The 22,690-nt window shown below is 55.7% G+C and overlaps 1 protein-coding gene across 1 annotated transcript; it reads left to right on the top strand.

Annotated features, from left to right (window-relative positions):
• Positions 1 to 1,116: 1,116 nt before the first annotated feature.
• Positions 1,117 to 20,098, top strand: LOC101407031 (BPI fold-containing family B member 4-like). Its single transcript, XM_014796831.2, has 15 exons — positions 1,117 to 1,225; positions 2,310 to 2,526; positions 3,605 to 3,709; positions 4,705 to 4,836; positions 5,680 to 5,764; positions 5,872 to 5,935; positions 6,365 to 6,450; positions 7,200 to 7,382; positions 9,514 to 9,567; positions 10,580 to 10,732; positions 11,806 to 11,873; positions 12,140 to 12,189; positions 14,154 to 14,213; positions 17,700 to 17,779; positions 19,954 to 20,098. The coding sequence occupies exons 1-15, from the start codon at positions 1,117 to 1,119 to the stop codon at positions 19,984 to 19,986; spliced, it is 1,479 nt and encodes a 492-aa protein (XP_014652317.2). The 3' UTR covers positions 19,987 to 20,098.
• Positions 20,099 to 22,690: the final 2,592 nt, after the last annotated feature.

The following is a 22,690-nucleotide window of genomic DNA, read 5'->3' as shown; positions in this document are numbered from 1 at the left end:
AGAGCCTGACATAGGGACTGACTATACGCTGGTTGGATGACTAGAGGGGAAATTTAAGATCAGCCTGGAAGCAAACTACGAATCGTTGATGCCATGAGTACCAGTTTCCCAGGCCCAAATTCACATCTGCAAACTAACAAAAAACTCTCTTTTTCCGTCACCCAATTGAATCACTGTTCTGAGCTCCTGTGCCACCAAGCAGCAACAAATGGACGTTGCCTATTGAAGGCAACGCCAGGACTTCCTCAGGCACCCCAGGGCAGGCTCAGCCACTTTGGGGGTGTCCCTGCTCAGGGGCAGCATGCACCCTCTGGGTGGCTTCTTCATGGTCTGGGTGGCGTTGAGGGGGAGGGGCGCAGCAGTGGTTCCTCCATGGGCCCTGCTTACACTGGCGTCAGCCCTGGAGACGCCTGTCTCCGGCTGGTCCCTGCCTCGCAGTTTCAGAGGCCGTGTCTCCTGGTGGCACACCCTTGCCCACCCGGAGGCCACCCTGCCTGCAGGCTCTGGGGTGCCAACTATGCCCTGCTGGCCACCTGGGTGGGGCTGAAGTTCAGGAATCAGTACAAACGTACTGGTTGAACTACTATGGCGCCTCCCCCAGGACCCCATCCCCGTCCTCCTCAAGATCCAGAAACCTCCACGGTTAAAAAGAAGTACTCCATCTCTTAACCTCTCCCGATGTCACGCAGCCACATTAACAGCTGTTGGGCACACTGCTTGCTAAGCACTTTGTGCATATTGTTGAATGTGTTCCTCACAACAATCTATGTTTACCCCCATTTTACAGCTGAGAAAACTGAGGCACAGAGAGGTCAAGTAACCTGCTCAGGGTCACACAGTCAAGAAGTGGCAGAGCCTGGATTTGAAGCCAATGCATGCAATGGGGAAGGGCACTCCGGGCAGAGGGAACCGAAAGCACTAAGTGAAGTGGTGGGACGTGCAGGCTGTGTTCCAGGACTAGCGATCTGGAGCTAGGGGGAGAGGCGGGGGAAGAAAGCTGGGGAGATGGTTCTAGGAGAGGCAGAGCTGGGAGATGCTGGCAATGGGTCCCCGGTGGGGACATGGAGGTGGCCACTGGGGTTCCCAGCTCTGTGTCTGCAGGTCCTGGCCGGGAGGATGCTGCTGCTTTGGGGGTCACTGCTGTGCTGGGCGCTGCTGTCCCAGGCTCGAGGGGAGGCCCAGCACCTGCTCTTCCTGCGGGTCAGCAAGGACCAGCTGGAGACAGGTAAAGTTTAAGGAGGGGGATGCGGGAGTCAGGAACGCAGGGAAGGGCAGGGGTAGGAGACGGCACCACCTCCCTCCCCAAGGCTTCTCCTCTTCCGGCCTGCCCTTCACCAGCAGTGGAATGGCTTTCCTTCACCCAGGGCTGACCCCACCCTTCCCCTGCTCTAACACTCGCTATGGCTCCCCAGCACCCTCAGGAGAACCTCCAAGCTCCTCATCCTGGCATTCAAGACCCTGCATCTCCAGCCTTTTCCACCACCACTGGCCATGACCACCCCCACAGACTTCCCATCCTCCTTCTGTCTAAAATGCTCCTTCCCTCCTTCCCAACATGGTGAATTCTGACTCATCCTTTACGGCAAAGCTCTAATGGTCCCTCTGATGGGAATCCCTCCTGGCTTCCCCAGGCAGGAGTCTCCTTCCTCTGAGTTCCCACAGCCCTTTGGTGAAGCCTCATCTATGGCCTTATCCAAGAGTATGGTTCTTGTCTTGTCTGTCTGTCTGTCTGTCTGTCTGTCTCCCTCTTGACCATGAGCTTCTTGTTGTCCGTCCACCTCCCAGCCCATTCACCACAGTCCAACCTCACTGATCTTTCGGTTTCATAAACTCACCAGGCTCATTACTACCTCAAGGCCTTTGCACATGCTGTTCCCTCTGCCTACATTGCTCTCCTCCCAGACCTTGCAATAGTGGATTCCTTCGTTTCATTCAGGTCTCGGCTCAAATGCCTCCCCCTCAGAGAGGCTCTCCCTGACCATCTAAAGTAAACCTCACCCCAGTCATGCTCCAACTTGACTCCATTTTATTTTCTTTGTAGCACTTATCACGTTTGAATATTGCCTTGCTCGCTCTTGCTTATCCGAGTGCTCTGTTGTTGTCTGTCTCCCCTCTAGAATGTGCACTCCATGGGCAGGAGCCACACTGCTCCTGTTCCCTGAGCCCAGAGGAGAGTAAGCGCTTAATAAGTACTTGTTGCTATATGACCGTCTAATTGCTGACTCAGAGCCACTCAAATGCTCGTGGGCGTTGACTGAGTGACTGAATGAGGGGTAAACCCCGCACTGAGAAGGGGCTTGTGTCCTCAGACATTTCAGACCTGTTCTCAGAACACCGCATCCTGGACCGCGTGACCAGGATTCCTGTGACGGGGGCCGCGGGTGAGGGCGTCCCCATCCTGGAGCACCTGCCCTTCGTGAGAGAACGCCTCTCCAAGAAGAGCAGTGGGCTTGACCTGTCGCTGGTCGGGGACTTGCTCTCGGGGAGGAGCCTCCCACTGATCGGGCAGCTGCTCCAGGCGGGCGGGTGAGTCTGCAGAGGTTGCCTCTGGCCTGTCCTCCCCCTCGGGCACGGCCGTCTGCCTGAGCCCCGGGGGCTCTCACCTGTCAAGCGGAGCATCGTGGGTGGGGGGCCTGAGTGCCCCTGGAGTGTCTCTGCAGCCTGGAAAGTGCTCAGCAAGTGCATTTTTATCCTTCTCAACCTCTCCACGCCACTTGAAGTCTTCCAAGGAACAAAGCAGAGTCTAAAATAGACCCCAGCCCGGCAGCCCTCCAGCCCTCCACATTCAGCCTGCACTTGTTATTGCAAACTTACCTAGTGTTTTTAAATGAATTGCCAGCATTTTAAAATTGAGAAGGTTGTAATCAAAATCTAGGTTTTCTGATTGTATTAGTTTGTTAGGACTGCCATAGCAAAGTACCACAAACTGAGCGCCTTAAACCACAGAAATTTATTGTGTCACAGTTCTGGAGGCTGGAAGTCCACGATCAAGGTGTCAGCAGGGTTGCCTCCTTCTAGGACTGTGAGAAAGAGTCTTTTCCTCGCCTCTCCCCTAGCTTTCGGTGGTCTGCTGCCCATTCCAGGGGGCACCAGATGAGTCACCAGCTTGTATCCAATGTTCAGAAAGTACATCAAACTCTGGGCTCCTCTCAGCGCAGGGAGGTGCTGGGACCTGAGGCCACCAAAGGGAGCAGAAGGCTCGTGTCCTCCTCCGGGACACTCACCAGGGCAGAGGGCCCCTGAGTGGGTGGTGATGGGATCACAGGCCATCACGCTTTCTCTGAGTCTCGCCTGCTCGCTTCTCTTCTGCTTGAATCCAGATGGGTTAAATGCGCATAGCCAGACAGCTCCTCCCCTGTTTTCTCCCCCTTTTGTCGAAGGCAACATGGAGGCCTAGAGAAGGGAGGAGACTCGCCCAGGTCTTCAAGGCTTGGGAACTAGAGCCCAGTGCTCTGCAGCTGGGCCGGGGTCGGGGAGGGGTCGTCCCAAAGCTGCCCCCACCCCTCCTGGGGTCCGCCCCTCTTCTCGTCAACCCAGACACACCCACTCTGCAGAGTCACAGCAGCCTTCCCAGGCCACACCAACACCCCCACCCCTCTCACAGGTTGGTCATAGAAGATGCCAAAGGACCTGAGGTCACCCTGCAGATCCTAAGCGACAGCCTGCTGCAGGTCACACTGAAGAGCAAACTGTACCTCTCACTCCACAGGTGGGTGCACCAGGCGCCTCCTCCCCACCTCCCTCGGTGCAGGCAGCCCAGCCCCTCATTGCCGTAACTCAAGGGGCAGCCATGCGGGGCTCGCAAAAGCCTCCTGCTTATGTCACCATGAGGGTCACAACAATCCTTTCCACTTGGGCATGTTTCAAAGCATTTTTCCCAATGGGAAACTGAGGCACAGAGGGGGAGAGGGACCTGCCCAGGATCACACAGGGAGCCAGCGGCAGAGGCTGAGATAAAACCCTCTGACTGCCATGTCGGGGGACACGTGCCCCACCTGAGTAAAAGGAGGGTGCACTAATGGGATGACTTGAGGAGGGTCTGGACTCCAATCCCACTGGAGCAGGGGCATCTGCTCCCTGAGCCTCAGTTTCCTCGTCTACAAAATGGGTGTGCTCAGGTCCCGACTGCACTTGACCGCTGTGAGGGTTCACTGCCGACCTGAGAGTTCAGACCGCTCACTAAACTGCGGACGAGGATGCCGGCCTGGGGTTGCAAACACAACAGCCAACAGAGGGAGTGATACGGGTGGTGTTTGCACATGAAACAGGAATATTCTTAAATGCCCTTTAGGAATATGTCCGCTTTTTCTTGTAAAATGTGGCTTTCTTTGTTTAGCTCCCCTTTTTAACAGAGAAGTGAGCAGAGAAATATTTCTCTGCTAGGTGATAAACGTCATCCACCTTGTAATGATGTGCAGTAAAAATGCAACTTGACTCTTGGCCCCATGGGGATGGGAGCAAACCGGGGAGCACGTGGCCCATCTCAAGGTCACCATCAGCCCCTGGTGATTGCCACCCTGTGAGGACGCTGGCCCGGTGTTGTCAGATCTTTCAGGTTTTCCAAAGTGTGAACTCGGTATTGTTAATGCACTCTCCTAGTTTTTCATTTGAGCCCTCCAGGCAACTGCAGGCCACCAGCCTGCGACTTCTGGCCTCGGTCCTGGGCTGTGGCTTGGAGCCTGCCTAGACACACCGCCCTTACAGGATCCTGCGGCTCAAAGTCATCATGAACATCCGCATCGGGGTACGGCTGGAACAGACAGGGACCAAGACCCGCGTGGCCTTTGAGGAGTGCCACACCCCCCCGGGATACCTGAGCATCGAGGTTCTGGAGCAGTGAGTACCTGCCCACTCCCGCACTTCCACTGGGCAGGGCCGGGCCCAGGCCTTCCTTCCTTCCTGCTGCTCATCCCATCATGCAGACTCAGGGCTGGGGCTGCCTCTCCCCAGCCTAGTCGTCTACAGGGACCAAAGGCAGCAGGAACGGGGTCACCTCCAAGGCCACAAGCTGCACACACCACCCATCAGCGTCTCCTGCCTCCACGGTGAATGTCATGGCTAAGAGCATATAGCCACCCAGGTCCAATCTCAGCTTGGCTGCTTCCTATCACTGGGGCCCTGGCCAAGCTATTTGACTTCTAGGAGCCTCAGTTTCCTCACCAGTAAAATGGGATCATTCACAGAACCCAGCCAGCATGGAGTGGTTGTGGGGAAGAGATGAGCCAACCCATGTGACCCACTTAGCACAGAACCCGCCACATAAGGTGGCCACTATCTATGATTCTTATATTTACCCAGCACCAAAGCTACCTCCTCCAGGAAGCCTTCCAGGACTTCCACTGCCAGGTGTGATCTCTCCCTCCTTGAAAATCCCAGAGACCTTTATCAGAGACAGAAACAAAGAGCCAGAGGCAGAGAGGGAGAATCAGGAAGAAATAAAGAAGAGGAGGAGAAAGTCAGGGAGAAAGCAAGCAAGAAGGGGGGAAAAAACAGAAAAGGAAAGGGGGGAGAGAGGAAAGAGAAGAGACAGACACCAGGCAAGAAGGAAGCAGACACTCCGAGCTTCCAAGTTACACAGGTCCATCAGGGCCTTCCCCAGCCCTGCCCTGGATGGCTCCTCTGGCCTCAGTCTCCCCTTCCAAGGTGCCTCAGACCCCACCTGCTCTCCTCTGCCCCTAGGATGAACCCCTTCCTGGTGAACGAAGCTCTAAAGTTGGTGACGGGTGTCCTGGACGAGAAGCTGCCCTTCCTCCTGCAGAAGATAGTGAGTTGCTCATCCCCTCGTCCCCTGGGAGAGGGGTGTGACCCCAAGGGAGAGCCCTTCGACCTCACCCCGACCCCAGCGAGAATGCCCTCCTGCCTTCCCTCCAGCTGTGCCCCGCGGCCACAACCCTGCTCAGCTCACTGCTGGAAGACCTGCTGTCCGTCGCTCTGCGTACGTAGCTCCTGACCAAGGAAGGGGCTCATCTGCTGTCCCCCTGCTGTGTGCCAGGAACGCTTCTAGGCTCTGGGAACACAACGGGAAACAAAACAGGCAAAGCCTGCCCACAGGGAGCCTATTTTCTAGTGGGGGAGGAAAAGGGCATATGCCTTATGACCTTGGTAAGTCATTTGCCCCCCAAGCCTCAGTTTCCCAGCCTGTAAAGTGGGATCAGACATAGGCCCACAGAGTGGATTGTTGCGATAATATATATAACCTGGCACAAAGTTATCATCAATAAACGCTCATGGTCACAAGAAGCACAGGCCCAGCCCATGAGGGACTGAAAGCTAAGCAGAGAGGGAGAACAAATTTCTCCGTGTTTGCTGCCTCCCCATCTGCCCCCCAGAGGGGCTGAGCCCCAGTTTCGTTTCCTCATCGCAGCCCCGACCATCTCGGGTCCAGAAGACTTCCAGTACCACGTCACCAGCACGCAGCTCACGGAGGAGGCCATCCTGATGGAAGTCCAGGTGAGCCAGCCCCCTGGCCAGGGCACACCCTCCCGGGACGTCCACCGGTCTCGGGGAGGACGGGCAAAGAGGAAAACAAGGGGGGGCTCCTCTGGACAGGAGGCACAACAGGGAGGGGGGAGGGAGGAGCAGGTGAAGGAGGCGGCGGGGGAGAGGGAAGGTGGAAGGAGCAGAAAGGGGAGAGCCGCAGGCCCCTACCCTCGGGAGCTCGTGCTGAGCCCGGGGCTCCTGCCTCAGCGCAGGGGAGCAGGACGGGCCGCAGGGCTGGGTGTCCCACGAGCGAGCGTCGGGCTCCAGCAAAAGGGCAGGCGGGCGGCTCGGGAGCTGCAGGACCCTGCGTGAGGAAGGGCCCCTCGGATGGGGAAACCGAGGCCCAGGCTCCTACCTAACTGCCCAACTCCCGTCCCCAAGGCATGGTGGGAGGGGGGTCCGGAGGCCAGGAAGGGTTGAGCGGACAGGAAGGAGGCGCTGTGAACAAAGGCGCAGAGAAGGGAATGCGGTTGAATGAGGGAGAAGCAAGAAAACGGGGCTCTGGGGCCCAACCCAGCTCAGCGACCCCCTGGACTTCGGTGTCCTCGGGAGGTGACAGCTCCCACCTTGTGGCGCTGCTGTGAGGCTGACACGAGACCGTGCAGTAAACGGGCAGCGCTGTGCCAGCACAGTCAGCCCTCGCTGTCCCAGCTGGACCCGGCTGCTGCCCAGGGAGGCTGGCCACACTGACCTTCTCCTTCCTCTTCACATCTCTGAAGCTCGTGACCCCCTGCGGCCCAGGCCAGAGGGCCCCAAGGCCTGACCACCTGGCCCCGCAGCCCCTCCCACAATTAGCCCAGGGCAGCATGGCGGACCTGGCCTTTTGGCTGGAAGCATACAATGACATCCTGTCCTGCCTCTACACCGGCAAGGAGATCCACGTGGACCCCCAGGACTCCACGGTGAGTGCTCGAGGAAGGGGAGTGGGCGGGGAGGGGACACATAACGTAATTGCTCTGTTTTAAAGAAACCAAGGCCTAGCTGGCAGAAGTGCTTTCTGAGTGGGCCTAGGTAATTCACTTCGCCTCTCTGGACCGCACATGGAAAACTCCTATTCAGCTTTCAGAACCCAGCATAGAAGTCCCCTCCTCTGGGAAGACTTCCTTGAACACCCAGGCTCCTTTGTTGTTCCTCTCTTCATAACACTTATGAATTTATTTATGCTGCAAATATTTATTGAAGGCCTACTGTGTGCTGGGCCCTGTGCACACAGGGTCCCTGCCCTTGCAGAGCTCAGAGTCTAGTGGGGGAACAGACTGAACAAGAAAAGAGTCAGATAAATAAAATAATTTCTTATTTACAATAAGCAGAGCAATGGATCAGTAAGTGATTGGTGGACATGAGAGGGCTACCCTGGACACTGCAGTCGGGGAAGACATCTCTGGGGAGGTGGCCTGAATGGTGACGAGGAGGCACACATAGAGGTCTGCAAGAAAAGCAAATTCCAGGGTCGATGAGGGGATCAGATGAGGTAGAAATCCAGATCCATCCCTGCTCAAAAGCCCCCAGCAGCTCCTCAACACACTCTGAACAGAATCCAGTCTCCTCTCTGCAGCTCCCAGGGCCCTGCATGATCTGGCCCCTGCCCATCTCTCCAACCCTGTCTCCTCACCCATACACTCCAGCCTCACAGGCAGCTGGTTCCCACCTCAGGGCCTTTGCACATGCTGGTCTCTCTGCCTGAACATTCTTCCCTCCACTGCTGGTCTCAGTGCGAATGTCATCTCCTCAGAGAGCCTCTCCTTAGTGGCTACATCTAAGTAAGACTTCTCTCCCCTGCATTCCTTCCCTCTCTGTTCTTTTCCCTTCAAAACACTGATCACACTGCATGTATGTGTATGAGTAAAGTTATATATATACACATATACACACTGTATGTATATTTGTGTGTTTGTTTAACTTTGCATGTTCAGCGTCCCCCCACTTTAAGGGCAGGGACTAAGGATAGTATACTATGCGAAGGGCATACGATGGTGCTCAGTAAATGCTGAAATATGAAATCCTAAGATCCACATCTGAAGAGATCTCATGTTATCGCTCCATTTGCTACATGAGGAAACCAAGGCCCAGAGAGGGAAAGTGACTTGCCCAAGGTCAGCCAGTAGGTGGGATCAGGAGTGGAGCCAGGTCTCGGGCCTCCCCACGCTGTTCCCTCCACCCCCACAGGTGTGGCAGATGTGTCTCACGTCTGAGACAGCTAGATGTGAACCCTGGAATTCTACATCCACAGAGATTCTTGCAGCAGTGGGCAAGGGCATATGTGCAAGAGCTCTTCGCAGCGTCATTTGTTGTAGGGTGAAAAATAAAGTTGACCTAGGTGTCCATCAATAAGGAATGGTAAAACGAGTCAGCTTATGTTCATACAAGGCAGAACACTATGCAGCTGTTAAGAAGAATGGGGTTGTTCTATATGTGCTGACACTGAGAGGAACAAACAAGGTGCAGGACCGTGTGTTTAAAATGTTCCCATCTATTCATGTTTATATGTGTGTAGAAAAAAGTCTTGTCAGGATCTACTCCAAAATGTCAACAGTGGTTACCCCTGAGAATAGGATTTAGGGGAAAAGGGGAAGAGGTGGTGGGGTAGACTTTTACTTTTTACTTTGTACATTTTTCTAATGTTTTCTATAATGATTTATGATTTTCAAAAATCAGTGGAGCACAGACAGACGGACAGAAATGTGATAAAGCAAGTGCAGGACAGCGTTAATAGAAGAATCTAGGTGATAAGTACATAAATGTTCTCTATAGAATTCTTTCAGCTTTGCTGTAAGTGTGGCAATTTTCACAATAAAATGTTAAGGGAAAAAACCATTGAAACAAAAAAGAAATTAACCTTTTCAGATAAGCCATGATGAGAAACCAGGTGAACGGCTCCTCCCATGCTGAGCCTGAGTGCAGGTGGCGCCCCCAGTCGGGGACGACCACATCCCGTTGAACCCCATGTTGAACCCCATTCACACGCGCCGCCGAGCCCGCTCAGAACGGACCTGCAGATTCTAAAGGCCAACACATGCTTTGTCCTTTCTCCAGGCTGCCGACCTCATTCAGCTGTTGTCGCTGCGAGAGCCGCAGCCCGGGCCCCAGGTGGGTGCGCGGCCGGCTTCTCCCCAGCACCCGGGCCTGGATCGCAGGAGAGACTCGGGGGCGGGGGCGGGGTGGGGTCGGGCCACGTGCGCATGCTCCGTCGGGCCAGGGTTTCCTACCGCGGACTCCAGAGGTCCCTGCTCACCTTCCCGGGTGCCGTGAGGGTGGAAGGAGAGGGTTCGAGTAAGGCTCTTGGTCCACGGCCCCACCCAGGTGACCGCGGCCGGTGGCTGTCGTTACTACCCGCTACTGAGCAAGACCGCGACCCCGCTAAGGCACGCCTGCTGAGGCGGCCAGTCGTGCAGGCGGTAGATAACGGCGGGCCGCGACCGTGCCGGGCCCCGCCCCCTCGTCGACCCCACCCTCAGCGCTGTCACCCCTTCTCACACGGGAGCAAGCGGAGGCTCAGCAGGTGAACCCGCTTGCCCAAGCTCCCAGTGCCCAGCAAGTGGCAGAACCGGGATTTGAACCAGGTCTCGGCCTGCAAAACGCACGCTCCACGTCCTCTCTCCGAAGGCCCTTAGAATATGGCACCTGTGGACAAACAATAATAATAACAATAACCACAAGAGCAGCGAGTACACAGCATCACTAGGAGCTGGGCTCTGCTCTGAGCTCTTTACCTAAATTAACTCATTTAATCTCCACGACAGCCTTATGGAGTAGGTACGATTATTATCCTCGTTTTACAAGTAGGAAAAGTGAGACACAGAGAGATGAAGAAACTTGTCTCAGGCCACACAGCTTGCAAGTGGTGGGGCTGGGACTCTGGCTCCAAAATCTATGCTCTTACCTGGCGTGAATGCCCGGGAGAAGGAGGATGTAATCTCACCTCACAGCAGCTCAGGGAGGGTAAGTGACCTTCCCAAGGTCACACAGCAAGTTGCTGCAGAACTAGGATAAACACTCAGGCGCCTGACTCCTAAGATGGTCTTGTTCCCAATCCTCCAAGCTGGGGGCCAAGGAATGCCATCTTCCGTCCCTGCACCTTTTCTGCTTTAACCTCATTCAGACTTCTAGTCAGCCCAGAGGGAGTGTGGGCCTGACCATCAGCGCCCCTGACCCCCCTACCGTCCGCCTGGACGGCTGCACAGCCACGGTCATCCAGCCAGGCTCGTTGGTGCTGCGGGGGCCCAGCAACACGTCCTCTGTCTCGGTTTCCTGGGTGAGTAAACCTCGCAGTTCTTTGTCCCCAGGGTCCTGGGTCCCCTTGAGGGCCTCCAGGGCAGGCTGGCTGAGGGCAAGGCGACAGAGGGCAGCGCAGACCTCACCACCCCGCCACCCGCTAATGTTCAACCAGTCCACCCCCAAATAGCTGCCCCTGTTGTGGAAACTTCTACTTCAACACCTGCTCCCCTCGGTGCAGCCCCCAGCCCTCCCCAGGGACGTCCTCAGCAGCTAAAGGTTGAAGGTTTGCCTCTGAGACCTCTGCTCCGTGTCCTTGCAGGGTGGTGGTTAAGGCTTTTGACCGTCTCCCCTGGACCGGGCTGCATCGAAAGCCCTTGTCCACAAAACCAGGAGAACGATCAGAGAAACGGAGTTCACGGAGGGGCTAACTGTGTCTGTGCTCTCTACTCCCCGAGTGAGGTGACCCAAGCCAGAGAGGGAAGACCCTGGGAGGAATTCCGGGGAAATACAGCCCCCAAAGTTTCAACTTCTCTATCCAGAGCCCCCTCGGGATTCCTAGTTCCCAGTCTACAGACCTTAAATTGGGAAGGGGCCTCAGATAAGGGACAGGAGGGTCGCCCACCCCAGGTGAGGCCAGTAGCATCTGGTGTGTACAGGATGCTGGGCTCTTAGTCAGCATGAGTCTGTGGCCGAGAAACCGGTCATCTCTGGCTGGTGGTGAAAGTCCTGTTTCTGGTTTATAAGGTGACCGTGCAAATTATGAGGCCCATAGACAACTCCCTCAAAACCAAGGGGTCCTCTGGCTTCCAGCAACAGTGATTCTATGGCCTAGTGACTTGCTGCAAAAGGCTGTCCCCGCACTGAGCTGAGCCCTCTCCCCTCGTATCCAGCCTAGCAGCCCCTGCCCCCCAGGAGCACCCAGCACCCACCCGTGCCCTCTCCTGTGGCACACCACACATGCACGATCTGAACACATGGGAACAGCAGCTGGGGCAGAGGGAGAGGACGGGTGAGAGGGGCCAGCCCTGGACAAGGGGCGGGGGCGAAGGGAGTCGGTCCGGTGGAACATAAACTCCTCTCCAGTTCTGACCTAACTTCAATTCCTCATAGAAACTCCTTTCAAAGGCTGCGTTTTCCTCGAGAAATCAGGAATTAAAACTCCAGTTCACTCCAAACAGGTGATTTTTTTTGGTTTTTGATGTTGAGAAAAAACAAGATGGCTCAGAGAGAGAGAGATGGGGAGGGAGAGAGTGTGGCTAATGGGTGCGAGCTTCCACGCCTGCTGTCAGCTGAATGGAGTGGTTTATGGGGGGGGGGCAGGGAGATAGATAGAGGGAGGGAGGGAGAGGAAGGGAAGGAGGGGTGTTGTGACTCGCACTTACTGAGCAGTGCACCCCCCAAGCTGCTGCCGTGACCTAAAAGGGTGACCTCTCCTCTCTGGTAGCTCCGCGGTCATCCTGCGCCCTCACCCCACCGGCCTTGCAATTCAGGTGAGTCTCTTTCTTTAGGCTTGTCCTCCCCCTGGTCCTGAAGGACCGGTCAGCAGGCCCTGGGTCATGTAGGGGTTGAAAGACTCACTTGCTTTCTATCACTGATCTCATCCTGCCCTGGACTCCCCATGCTCCCTGGGGTGGGGAGCCCCCAGGACTTAAACATGTCCGTTTCATTCTTTTGTGTGCCCAGCCTTGTCTTAGGTACCTGGGGCTGTCAGTGAACAAAACAAATGTCCCTGCTCTCGCGCAAGGTCAGATAATAAACAACATACACAGAAAGGTAAATTACATAGTATGCAGGCAGGCATCATGCTACAGAAAAAGCAGACGAGGGGGCAGGGCATGGGAGTGTGGGAGGGAGGAATGTTAAACAGGAAGGTCAGGGAAGGCCTCGGAGAAGGAGAGCATTTGAGCGAAGACTGGAGGAGGTGAGGGAGGGAGCTGGGGGATACGGAGAAGAGGGGACCCAGGGCCCCGAGGCAGGAGTGTGCCCAAGTTCAGGGCCAGAGGGGCTGGAGCAGAGGGGCTGAAGGGAGGTCAGAGGGTGAGAAGGGCCTCCTAGTGGGGGCTGGCCTTTCCTAAGTGAGATGGAAGCCCATGGAGGGTTCTGAGCAGAGGAGGAGCAGGCTGGAGGGGCCGCGGTGGGAGCAGGGAGGCCATGGGGCAGCTGGCAGAATGACGCAGAGGGTGATGAGGCTTGGACGAGGCGGTGGCAGGTGGCCAGTGCAGGATGTATTCTGAAAGCAGGGCTGGCGGGATTTCCCGGATGTGCAGAAGGAGCGAGAGAGGTGTCCAGGACGACGCCAGGATCTGTGAGGCACCTCCTCATCTGCAGGTTGAAAGCAGCCTCTTCCAGGAGAACACAGTTTGGGCCCCAGCAGGGCTGCGTGTCCCCTCTGTGGGTTTCCTCGCCCTTCAGCTTCCCAGCGTGGCGTCCTAAGCCACCCGTGCCTCCTGCACCCATGTGTGGCAGTGTGGGGACCCTGCTGTAGTGTGGCTGGTCTGGCCCTCCCTGCCCCACTGCTAAGGAGTCCACGGGGTGAGCACGTGGTCTCTGCCCCCAGGGGCTGTTCTTGCTCCTTCACTGGAAGAGCTTTCCACTGCCCCTGCCTGTCTGAGGGAGGCCCCATAAAGTGACATCCCACCACCCTCCACTTCTATGGGACTGTGAGCCTCGTGCTCTAGCTCTACGGGGGGGAAGGCTGCAAGATGGAAAAACAACAAAAGGATTGAATGAGAACATGTACCTGGAAACACTTCAAAATTATCATCCCTGTTACCTCAGGCCTTGTTCTGGCCCGACTTGTGTAGAATCCCAGGGATGATCCTAAAGATCGTCTTCCCAGGTCAGGAATCCTTTCTGTGACATCATCATAGGGTGGTCATCCAGACCAGGGCTGTAGTGTATGGTTGGACAGGTAGTGCACTGTACAAGCCACCCACATCACAGACAACACAGACATGAATATGTTTATGACAGTCTCTCAACAGATGGGAAAAGAATGTCTTAAAGAAAGGGAGTCCTTTCCCAATCTGTCCAAATGGGTTGGAGCAGCCCTGATCATGACCTCTTGAACATCCCTGGTGACAGGAGGCTTGCTATCTCAATGAGACAATTCCTGTCCCATTACCAGGCCGCTCCCAGCATTGGAGAGCTCCTCCTTGGACTGACCCAAAGTTGGTCCCTGTGAAGCCCTGGCCCTGGGTTCCTCTGGCCCAACCTATTTCCTCTTCCCCTGGGCTGCCCTGCAGGGATATGAAGATAGTCAGTGACCCGGGGTGAGGGCGACTCTTTCCCCCATCCCCTCACTAATTTGGTCATCTGGCTCCAGTGCCCGTTAAAAGTGGAGTCCCCAGGGCTACTCCTGAGCTCCTGTGGGCACTGGAGTCCCCCCATTCCCGTGGTCAGAATCTGCCCACCCGCTGAAGGGACCCGCCTCTTCCCCTTTCGTCTGCTGTAGGGAGGACTCCTAGAGGCCTTTGTCCTAGAGCTTCTGAAGAGGACGTTTTTGCCCCATCAGAACGGTGAGCCCCACTGTGTTTCTTCTCATGCCCACACACCAGGCAGTATGGAGCAGCATCGACCGTGTCCGAAGCTTTGCACAGACAGCTGGCTGCTGCCTTGTCCCCTGGGGTGGGTTAGGAATTGCCGACGGGCAAGGCAAGAGGAGGCAGGGTAGAGGCTGAAATCTGAGGTGTGGGGTCGAGGGGGTGGGGATGGGGCCATCTGTGCCCTCCCATCCTTCGCCCAGGCAGCTGGTGGTGATGGGAGCTCAGAGTGGGGCGAGCGGCCGGGAAGGGCTCCTGGGGGAGGTGGGTTAGCATTGTGGAAAGTGAGGACAGAAGGCCCTCTGAGCGGTGGAGCCCACCACTCACGGCTCTAACGCCTGCAGGGCCAGCCAGGTGACATCCGCGAAGGAAGCAGCCCAGGCCGGGCCCGTGGCAAACACGCCGCCTTAAGTGGGCACTGAGCTCAGCCCAGTCAAATGTCACCAGCAGGGCAGGTATTCTCATCTTTGAGAGATGCCAGAAAGCTGAACTTTTTGAGGCATCACCTCCATCTTTAGACATCAACAACAAATTCAAACTTCTCCAAAACACCACTGTCCTGGTTTGGGCTCCTCAGAAGCAGACCCTGAGATAAGGGAGTGCGGGTAGGTTCTGGGAGGTGGTCCCAGGAAGCCGGAGGGGCGTGGGAAGTGAGTTCTGCGGGAGGGTGGAGCCTAGTCAGGCTCCTCTGCTCCACAGAACTCCCCGCTTCCTCGCCCACCTCCCCTGAGGCAGTCTGAGTGACACTCGCCCATCTACCCACAGCACCTGTGTCCCCAACCAGAAGGAGAGCTGCCTGAGGGCAGGGACCCCTGTCTTTGTTTTTCGTTGTGTTCCCTGCACACTGTCCAGTGCCTCCCACCCAGGAGACACTTGGGAAGTACATGTAGGATAAACAGCTCAGACCTTACTCACCTCTGAGAAATCACCTAGCTCAGCCTCCTCATCTTTCAGTTGGGCTCAGAGAAGTTAAGTGACTTACCCAAGGTCACACAGCAAGTTTCTGGCAGAGCTGAGCCCGGAATCCTGGCCTCTCGTTTCCCCAACAGGAGCTTTTCTCTGTTCTCCAGCTCGATGATTCATGTTAGGACTGTAGAATGAGGCTAGAAGAGCAGGCAGGAGCTCAAATACTGGCCAGGCTAAAGGGTTTGCCATCTGTTCTGGGGCCCATGGTAACCAGGGAAGGTTCTGGGTGCGAAGTGAGCACATTTGTGTTCGAGAAGGGGGACCGATTGGCAGTGGGGGACAGTGGTGACGGAAGGTCCAGCAAGGCGGCCAGATTGAGAGTCCAGGTGGGCAAGGATGCAACCTGACCTGGCATGGGGCGAAGGAGTGGGAGAAAGGGTCCCCCCCATGCCAGTGCCTACCATGGGCAGCTCCCTCCATAAGTATATCTTCTATCCTGGACCATAGAGAGCATGGCGAGGGTCAAGAGATGACCCAGGGGCTAGGCCTGACCCGGGAAGCCTATATTGTCCTGCAGGGTCTAAACACCCAGGCCAGTGGGATGCACAATGCCAGGGGTGCTGCTCACACTAGAGTCCAGCCCAAAGCTCCCCCACAAGGAGAAAAAGAGCAGGGCCAAAGCCACTGAGGAAATACAGGAGGACTGCCTGCAAGAAGCAGCCTACGGGTGAGAGAATTGGCAGGAGAGAGATTCATGAAAGCCTATGCTGCATGCAGGGTCATCTGATCCCAACGCAGAGAGAGGATTGAAATGAGGAGGGTCCAGGGGCCGGCCCAGTGGTGTAATGGTTAAGTTCGCATGCTCTGCTTCAGCAGCCTGGGGTTCGCAGGTTCGGATCCTGAGCACAGACCTACACCACTCCTTAAGCCGCGCTGTGGCGGCATCCCACATACAAAACAGAGGAAGACTGGTGCAGATGTTAGCTCAGGGACAATCTTCCTCACCAAAAAAAAAAAAAAAGAAATGAGGGGGTCCAGAGGCTGGGAGCTGAGAGGCTGGTGAGGAGGCCTCTGAAGATCAGAGGACAGACAGGAGACCAGAGGCACCTGTCCCTCTTCTTCCATCCCGTCCCCCCACCTAACTGGGCCGGAACAACACATTAGGCCAGCAGGGGGGTATCAGACCTTTCCCTGAGCCCAGAGTGATGACGGGGGTGGACGGGGGTAGGGTGCAGGTCAGTGCAGAGGGGGGAGCGGGAGGGCCCAGGCCAGGCCCTCAAGGGCAAATCTCAGAAACGCAGTTTGCCAAAAATCAGCTGGCCAAAGGGTTAATTCTCTGAAACTCAATTTGCAAAATGCCCAATTTTCCAAGTTTACCACATTTACCAATTTACCAAAAACTTACTCTGACTATTTTTCATATATTTGATAAATGAGTATGTTCATGAATATTTTCTTTCTTTGATATATTTAATGGATATTTTCTTATTAATATAACCAAATTTCTAGTGTTTTAAGGTTAATTTTTCAGTTAATACTGACTTCTTTCTAATCCTTTTCTGAGACATTTTCTGTTTCTGCCAACATTTTAGCCTTTTCAGGAGCGCGTAGCGTTTTCAGCCATTTCTCTCGATTAAACAAGAAGAATAAAATTCATTAATAGATTGCGAAGAAGCTTTCAACAAATTGAACATTCCTTAAAATGCTGCTAAGAAGACTGTCTTCATAAGAATGTGTTCACGGCTACTGAATACATTCGAGAAGAAATTCCCTTCAGATAGATTTTTGTGTGTGTGTGTGTGTGTGTGAGGAAGATCAGCCCTGAGCTAACATCCGTCCTAATCCTCCTCTGTTTGCTGAGGAAGACCAGCTCTGAGCTAACATCTATTGCCAATCCTCCTCCTTTTTTTTACCCCAAAGCCCCAGTAGATAGTTGCATGTCATAGTTGCGCATCCTTCCAGTTGCTGTATGTGGGACGCAGCCTCAGCACGGCCGGAGAAGCGGTGCGTTGGTGCACGCCCGGGATCCGAACCCGGGCCACCAGTAGTGGAGTGCACGCTTAACCGCTAAGCCACGGGGCCGGCCCCAGATAGGTTTTTTTTTTTTTTTTTTTTTTTTTTTAGATTTTATTTATTTTATTTTTTTCCCCAAAGCCCCAGTGGATAGTTGTATGTCGTAGCTGCACATCCTTCTAGTTGCTGTATGCGGGACTCGGCCTCAGGATGAACGGAGAAGTGGTGCCTCGATGCACACCCGGGATCCGAACCCAGGCCACCAGCATCACAGCGCGCGCACTTAACCACCAAGCCACAGGGCCGGCCCCAGATAGGTTTTTAATAAATGGATAGAGTAGCTGTTCAGAGACCTGGCTTTCTGGAGGGGCCTGCCTGATGGGGAGGAGATGGCACCCCCTAAGGAAGGGGAGGCAGGAGGGGGACACAGCCAGTCCCTTCCCTGATCCTGGCAGTGGAGCAGCCGGGGTCAGCTGGCCTGGCCCCACGCTGCCCCCGCCCTGCCCACCAGGGCACTGAGCTCCCCGCCCACTCCTCTTGCAGAGCTGCTTGGAGAACAAGGCCTCCCGCTGCCCAGCATCAGGGGCATCTCCTTCAGCCAGGCCCACATGGAGCCCTCGGAGGTAAGATACTAAGAGAAGGAGCTTCCCGAGACACATGTGGAGGTCAGAGCTGGGAGGGCCTCGGGGCCCTACAGGTGCCTTGTCCCCGTCCTGCAGGTGCCAAGCTGAGGCTCGGGCAGAGGAGGCACTCCACGTGCAAGCCCTGTACCTCCCTTATCTCACCAACTCCTCGCAGCCATCTCGGACGTGATGCCCCATTTACAGATGAGAAAACTGAGGCTCCAAAGGGCTCCATGAGTCCCTCAGGGAGCCAGACCCTAGGCTCACCCAGAGCTTCAATGCTTACACAGGTGATCTTCACAATCAGCTCCATGAAGTGGATGCTATTATTTTTCCCATTTTACACATGAGGGAACTAAGGCTCAGAGAGGCAGAGAAAATTTGCCCAGGGCAGCAGAGCCAGGATTCCAACTGGGGTTCACCTGACTTCCAAGCCTGTATCCTTAGCCTAGACCACTCATACCCTAGAGCTCTGGTGTCCCCATCCCCAGAACAGGGCTGTTGCCTCTGGCACCTGTTGTCTGTGAACCACCAGAGGGTGGGAACCAGGGCCGGCCCCAGCCTGGCTAAATGCCAGGGAGGAGAGATGCAGTGAGAGACCAGAGGGCAGAGAAAACCAGCAGAGAAACCACAGAGGTGCTGCCAGGGGAGTTTGCCGGCTCTCAATTTGCCCCTGGAGTTGCCCTGCCTCCTCGGCCCTCTTCCCTTCCCTCTGTGGGGTGAACCTGAGAGGAGGCTGATGGGGTATCGGCGGGACGGGGCAGAGCTTAGAGATGCCCTGCATGTCTTTGTTTCCTACCTTTAAAAGAGTCCCACTCTTAAACAGCAGCTCAGGGAGGGACTTCAGGGGCGAGGCAGAGAGAGAATCGGAAAGAACCTCCCGGCTGTGTGACCTCCCGCAAGCCACAGCCCCTCTCTCAGTCTGTTGTCTCTGTCTGAAAAATGGAAGTAAAGGTAGTTCTCCCCGTGAGCTGGAAGTGAGGGTTCCCTCACAAACACGAGGAACTGTTAGGACCCCTGATTTCACCAGCGCTTCTCGGGCATTTGACAGAATGGGACCCACCGTCCCAGACATAAAGTTTAAACTTCTGGACCCTCAGCTTATGCCCAATCCCGGACCCAGGACTCCCAGTTCCCAGTCCTGACGTTCAGGAGACACTAGAAATCTGCTTCCAGAACCAGAAGTTACTGTGCAGAGGATCCTGGCCTGTGCTACTCCCCCACTCCCATCCTCAGACCCCCGCCCTAGATTCAGCCCAGGGTGACCCCAGCAGGTCAGGGCTGGAAGAGCTATTACAGGTAATACAGGGGCTGGGCCTGCTCCGGAAATGATGCCACAAATCCCAGCAGGTGGGCAGGGGCCCCCCATAGCTCTAAATGCCAAACAGAACAAAGTCAGGGCACAGCCCCACTGGCTGTCTCATAACTGGACCTGTGCAGGCAAGGGGAGAGAGGGTGGGTGGGCTCAGTGGCGCACTCACTGATTCACTTCTAGGTGCCTCGCACTGTTGTGTGGGTTACATATCACACAACTCCAGGTGCACCACTCATACTGGAGTTTACGTGAGTGACACCACCTAGAGTTGGGCAGTGCACAATCTGCACATCCTTACATGGCTGCCCTGATCACTCACTCACTCATTCAGTCAATATATGTCACTGGCTGCTCTGTGCCTGGCCCTGTGCTGGGTGATGCTAAGACAAAGAGATGAGTTAGGCCCAGTGCCTGAACCCTCCAGGAGCTCCCATTCTGGTGGGGAAAACAGGCGCAGGAGCAGATGGATTCCAGGGGCATGGTCAGGTGTGGCAGAGGTTTGGGCATTGTGAGTAGAAGCACAGGGAAGGCCCTAGCTGGGTGAAAGGCCCACCTCGGGGTGACCCCAGCAGGACGAACCCCAATGAATCAGAACCATTAGAGGCCCCTTGATACACAGGCTTTCAGGAAGAGCTCCAAATACTGGTCTGTTCCTTCCCTCACAAACATTCCCGAGACCCTCCTTCCCCTCCCTCTATCCCCTTGTCCAGTGGGTCCCTGACTCTGTCTTCCAGCCACTGGGGGACGGTGTGTCCTTAGGACACACGGGCCCTCTGGGAGTGGCGGGACAGCCTCAGGGAGAGCCGGTTTTATGAGTGGCAAGGATGGACGGGGCACGTCTCCCTGCTTCTATCCACAGGATTACCTGCTGCTGACCGTTCCGGAGGAATAGCTGCCTCCTACCGAGGGCCAGTCCCTCCCCTCGACCACAAGTGCTCCAGACCCTTGGGAGGCCAAGAACGGCTCCAGTCACAACGGAAAATCTCAGCCGCAATAAAGATGATTCTTGCTTGAGAAGGAGTCTGGTTCTGAGTTTGCTAAGGGGTTGTGGGGAGTGGCAGGGCTGTGTTGAAGTGTTTAAAGGAAGGGTTTTCCTCCCTGCTAGTTCCTTGGCCCCTCAGGGAGGTATTCTGAACTCTGTATTCAGTGTCTCAGGGAGGGAGCCTCCTCAGAAAATGGAGAAAGGGCTTGAGCTTCAAAAGCCCAGGCCCTGAGAGGATGGGGTGTAGGAAGGACACAGGGACTCTGCACACATGCGAAAGGTTCCCTGATCGAGAGGCAGGAAGAGGAAGGAAGCAGGAAAGAACAGTTTTGGGGTCCCTAAGGAGGGGAGAGCCACAGGAGCCCAGGGATATTTGGGAGGCCCTGAGTGCAGAGGAAAGGGGCCAAGGGAAGCAGCCAGACCCTTAAGCGGGGAGCTGGGTCCAGGGGGGTGATTATGAGACAGCGCCCCTCAGAGCTCCCCTGGCCACGAAAGGTGTGGCAGGCAGCAGAGTGATTTTCGTGTGCCCAAGAGTAGCGCCATTGAGGGAGAGAGCCAGGAGCCCCCCTCGCCACCAACACCCTAGGCCCACGTGGCCCAGGCAGGGCAGGGCAGTGTGCAGAGAAAGGCCGGGCACCAGCGGGCTTTGCAGAGTCAGAAAGGTAAACAGCTCCATGGTTGCCAAGGGTGGGCAGACAGCAAAGCAGACAGATGCCCCCTCCCACGCCTGGGCACTTGCCAAAGCCCACAGCAAGTTAGGCCTGGCCCCAGGAAAATGCAGATGAGGAGAAAATTCCCACCACAGGCAGGATGGAGCCTCAGAATAGTCTCTGGCTTGGGAGTGAACAAGAGGTCGGCAGCCCGGTGACCCCAGCTGGCCTCTGGAAACTGGAGAAGTTGTGGGGGCGGCCTCCTGAGGCCAGTTCTCCACGTGCAGCCCAAACCATGGAGGGACCCTCGCGGGTCTGGTGCAGGCTCCCTGTCCTGTAGGAGGTTGGAGCCCAGCGCAAACCACGCTGTGGGTTCTTTCCTTGGCTCCCCGACCTGTTTTACAAATACAGACCACAAGCCCAGCCTCGAAGGAGAACGTCCCCAACAGGCAGCCTCCAAAGAGGGCTCTGGGCAAGACGGCAGGACGCCCCGCACATGGGCCTTGCAAAGTCTCCCGGCCCTTGGTGTGTGTGCGACACACCTAAGACAAGGCGGAGCCAGGAGACACTTTCCCAGGGGAGAGGTGAATCCTTACCCCAAGCCCAGAATTTTCCTACTTGTGTGTGAGCATATTGCCTGGCGCATGGTGGATCTGAATACAAAATGATTGAACAGAGACTTCCTCAGGACCTTGAGGAAAGCCTGGCAGGGATGATTGTCCAGGCACGAGAGAGCCTCTCCCACCAGCCACGGAAGCCCCTCATTCCCCTCCCACGACTTTAACAGGTGCACCTCGCCTTATGGTCTGCGGGCGCTCACATCTGTTATCCCGTGAGATCCTCATGATAACATGGGGTGGTGCCTGATAGAGCATCCTTCCCTGATCACCCCCACTGGCCAGGCAGGGTAGCCCACACCGCTTCTGATGCTGGAAGTCAGGATGCCGGCTCCAAAGTTCACCCTCCTCCTCCCCCTACCTCATATGGCCTCTCGCTGCCCCCACCCTCACCCCAGGCCTCTAAGCTCAGCTGGGGAGCAAACAGCCCAAAATACCTCTCCCACTCGCCCGCTCCAGTGAACTAAAGTCTTCCCCAGTGGCATCACGCCTGAGGTCTTCTTAAGGAAATATACGTTTTAAGAAGTCGTTTTCAAATTTTTCTAGGCTAATGATCCATTTCTTCAAATAAAAGCTTTCAAAGAAATCTGATACATAAGACAGATGACAAGAGAGCTGCTCTAGTTAAAATGAGGCTGGAGGCCGGAGCTCTGCCCCCTCTAGTTCCACCTTCTAACCCCCAAGTGGGCCCCTCTGAGGAACCGCTATGCTCCGTGGAGTTAAGGCATTGAGTTGCCCAGGAGGGAGGCCCCCGTGCGTGACCGATTGAGAGCCGAGGAGCAGAGCACTGTGGGAAGGGGACACCGGACAGGTGTGTTTTGGCAGCTGGGATAACAACCTAAAGAGTGGGGGGAAATTCACTGGAAGAAAGAAAGGGGCCTGGAAGGAAAGGCTCTCACTCTTCCCCACCCACAACAAGCCCCCACCATCCCCCAGCTAAGGTCTCTATTCCTCCACGCTTAGTCCAACGCTCAGTCCGATCTGTTTTGCTTTTTTTGTGTGTGTGTGAGGAAGATCAGCCCCGAGCTAACATCCGTGCTAATCCTCCTCTTTTTGCTGAGGAAGACCAGCTCTGAGCTGACATCTATTGCCAATCCTCCTCCTTTTTTTTCCCCAGAGCCCCAGTAGAGAGTTGTATGTCATAGCTGCACATCCTTCTAGTTGCTGTATGTGGGACGCGGCCTCAGCATGGCTGGAGAAGCGGTGCGTCGGTGCGCGCCTGGGATCCGAACCCGGGCCACCAGTAGCGGAGCGCGTGCACTTAACCGCTAAGCCACGGGCCGGCCCTCAGTCCGATCTTGCTGTCCTGCTTTCTAAATCTCTCTAAAACCCACCGGCAATACCACA

This window comes from Ceratotherium simum, chromosome 21, assembly GCF_057802395.1.
Source record: "Ceratotherium simum simum isolate JZ-2026a chromosome 21, ASM5780239v1, whole genome shotgun sequence".
Lineage (NCBI taxonomy): Eukaryota > Metazoa > Chordata > Mammalia > Perissodactyla > Rhinocerotidae > Ceratotherium > Ceratotherium simum.
The sequence above is the reverse complement of the archived record's forward strand: the minus strand, read 5'-3'. Positions and strand labels throughout refer to the sequence as shown.